A 1,719-nucleotide genomic window follows, 5' to 3' on the forward strand; every position below is an offset into this window, starting at 1 on the left:
TACCATTTCCTGAGTTCATTTAGACCTATATTTTCATGGTAAGGCCATGGCTTAAAATCCTATCAAATTTTATGTTGTTTACAGATATTACCAAGAGTAGTGCTAACATAAGGGTTTGCAAAATAAATGAGCCATTGAGATGTGGGAGTTATTTTGAAGATGTAATTTCCTGTAAATTCACACAAAGCCAACCGAAATCAGCACCATGTATTTGTTGTTTGATGTCACCGAGAAAATGGAAAAAGAAACATTCACAGTGAGTTTCTATGAGTTATAATTTATTTCACTTGAAATTTGGACCATTCCTAAGGAAATCTCTAATCCACTTGGATGTTTAAGTGGAAGCGATTTCCTAACTGAGGTACAATGAGGAGCAGTCACTCTTCTATGGAAAAAGCAATGTCGTGGGTATTTGCTTCCTGTTCCCTTAGTGCTTCTTCATAGAGTGAAGGGATGGCCCTTGGGTCAATGCCACTGTTCTTGGCCCAGTGCTCCAGGACTTTCTGCTGTGTGGTTTCCGCATAGGCCCTGGGGCCCCACCTGAACTTGTAGATGACGGGGTCAGTGCGGGGCACCTGTTGACATTCCAGGTATTGCTCCCATACAAAATCCTCCATGAGCAGCCTCCTAGGGTTTCCATAGATGAAGTGTTCCCGGTCAGGATACACTTGCATCTCACTTAGCACCTGCCAGATGGCTTCCTCTGTGGCACAGCCACCTTCCGTAAAGACGATGCAAAGAACAATTATCAACAAGCCTGTCTTGGGCATGCCCCGGACATGGCTCAGAGTACCATCGTAGGTGATCCCTGCCGCTAGAACAAGCGCGTGCATGTGGAAAAAGGGGTCTACCTCCTTCATTTCGACGCCAAACAGCAGTTGCAGACATATACAAGCTTTGCGCAAGATCCTGGGGAAGTATCTCTGGTGACTTCTGCTGATGCGACTCAGCATGTCCACATCGGTAACAGGCTGGCATAACCTATACTGCTGTAACAGGTATCGAACCAGGCCTAGAGCCTCTTTCTGCAGGGCTGTCTGCAGTAGTAGCTGGGCATCCTGCAGGCCCAGCTCTTCCCTTCCCTGATGGTGGGATTCCCGATGCCCCTCATTGCTCTGCCTTACTATCTCGCCCAGGAGACCCACTAACAGGTCCGGTAGGGTGGGGTGCACCAGAGGAGTGGACGCCTCCTGGGCCTGGGGGCCCTGCTCATCCACCAGGTCTGCGGCCTCTCTTTGGGCCTGGGGGGCTGTCTGCTGCTCAGGGGGCTCGGTGCTCTGAGTCGAAGACATCCTGGCTGTTCTTCCGGATACCAAGTAAGATGGTGGAGAGCAACTCAGTGATGACTCCTAGGCCTGTGGGAGAGAAATCAGGGAAGGAGTTTCAGCTGAGACTCTTCCACCTGGCACCTTCCTTCTGAATTCCTACTAGTCTTCCCTTTGGGGCTTCAGGGCCACAAAGGTTCCTGTCTCCTCTTGTGTCTGTTGCCTGAAGCCTAAGCGTCAGGCAACTACTCAACAAGGTACAAGGTTCTAAGTGAGTCTGAGTCTCTGGGGTGGCTCAGTAGCATGGAATTCTGTGATGTGGTGTGAATGTTGAATATGGTATCATTTCAGCATATGTATTGCGATCTGAAATTCTGACCCTAGCAGAGAGTCATTTGCTGGATTACATGAAGAAACTCCTTCAGGCGAAGACCTTCGTCTTCTGTACATATAC

At 48.9% G+C, this 1,719-nt stretch overlaps 1 protein-coding gene across 1 annotated transcript; it reads right to left on the reverse strand.

The window, feature by feature from the left end:
• Nucleotides 1-349: 349 nt before the first annotated feature.
• LOC150040599 (melanoma-associated antigen 11-like) lies at nucleotides 350-1,303 on the reverse strand. Its single transcript, XM_090326096.1, has one exon. The coding sequence runs from the start codon at nucleotides 1,290-1,292 to the stop codon at nucleotides 378-380; it is 915 nt and encodes a 304-aa protein (XP_090182222.1). The 5' UTR covers nucleotides 1,293-1,303; the 3' UTR covers nucleotides 350-377.
• Between the last annotated feature and the right edge of the window lie 416 nt (nucleotides 1,304-1,719).

The sequence above is a fragment of the Megascapheus bottae genome, chromosome X (genome assembly GCF_031878675.1).
Source record: "Megascapheus bottae isolate mThoBot1 chromosome X, mThoBot2.hap1, whole genome shotgun sequence".
Taxonomy (NCBI): domain Eukaryota; kingdom Metazoa; phylum Chordata; class Mammalia; order Rodentia; family Geomyidae; genus Megascapheus; species Megascapheus bottae.

What these genes read in the sequence shown, in the direction of transcription:
- LOC150040599 (XM_090326096.1), bottom strand. Translation starts at nt 1,292, where the DNA reads ATGTCTTCGACTCAGAGCACCGAGCCCCCTGAGCAGCAGACAGCCCCC.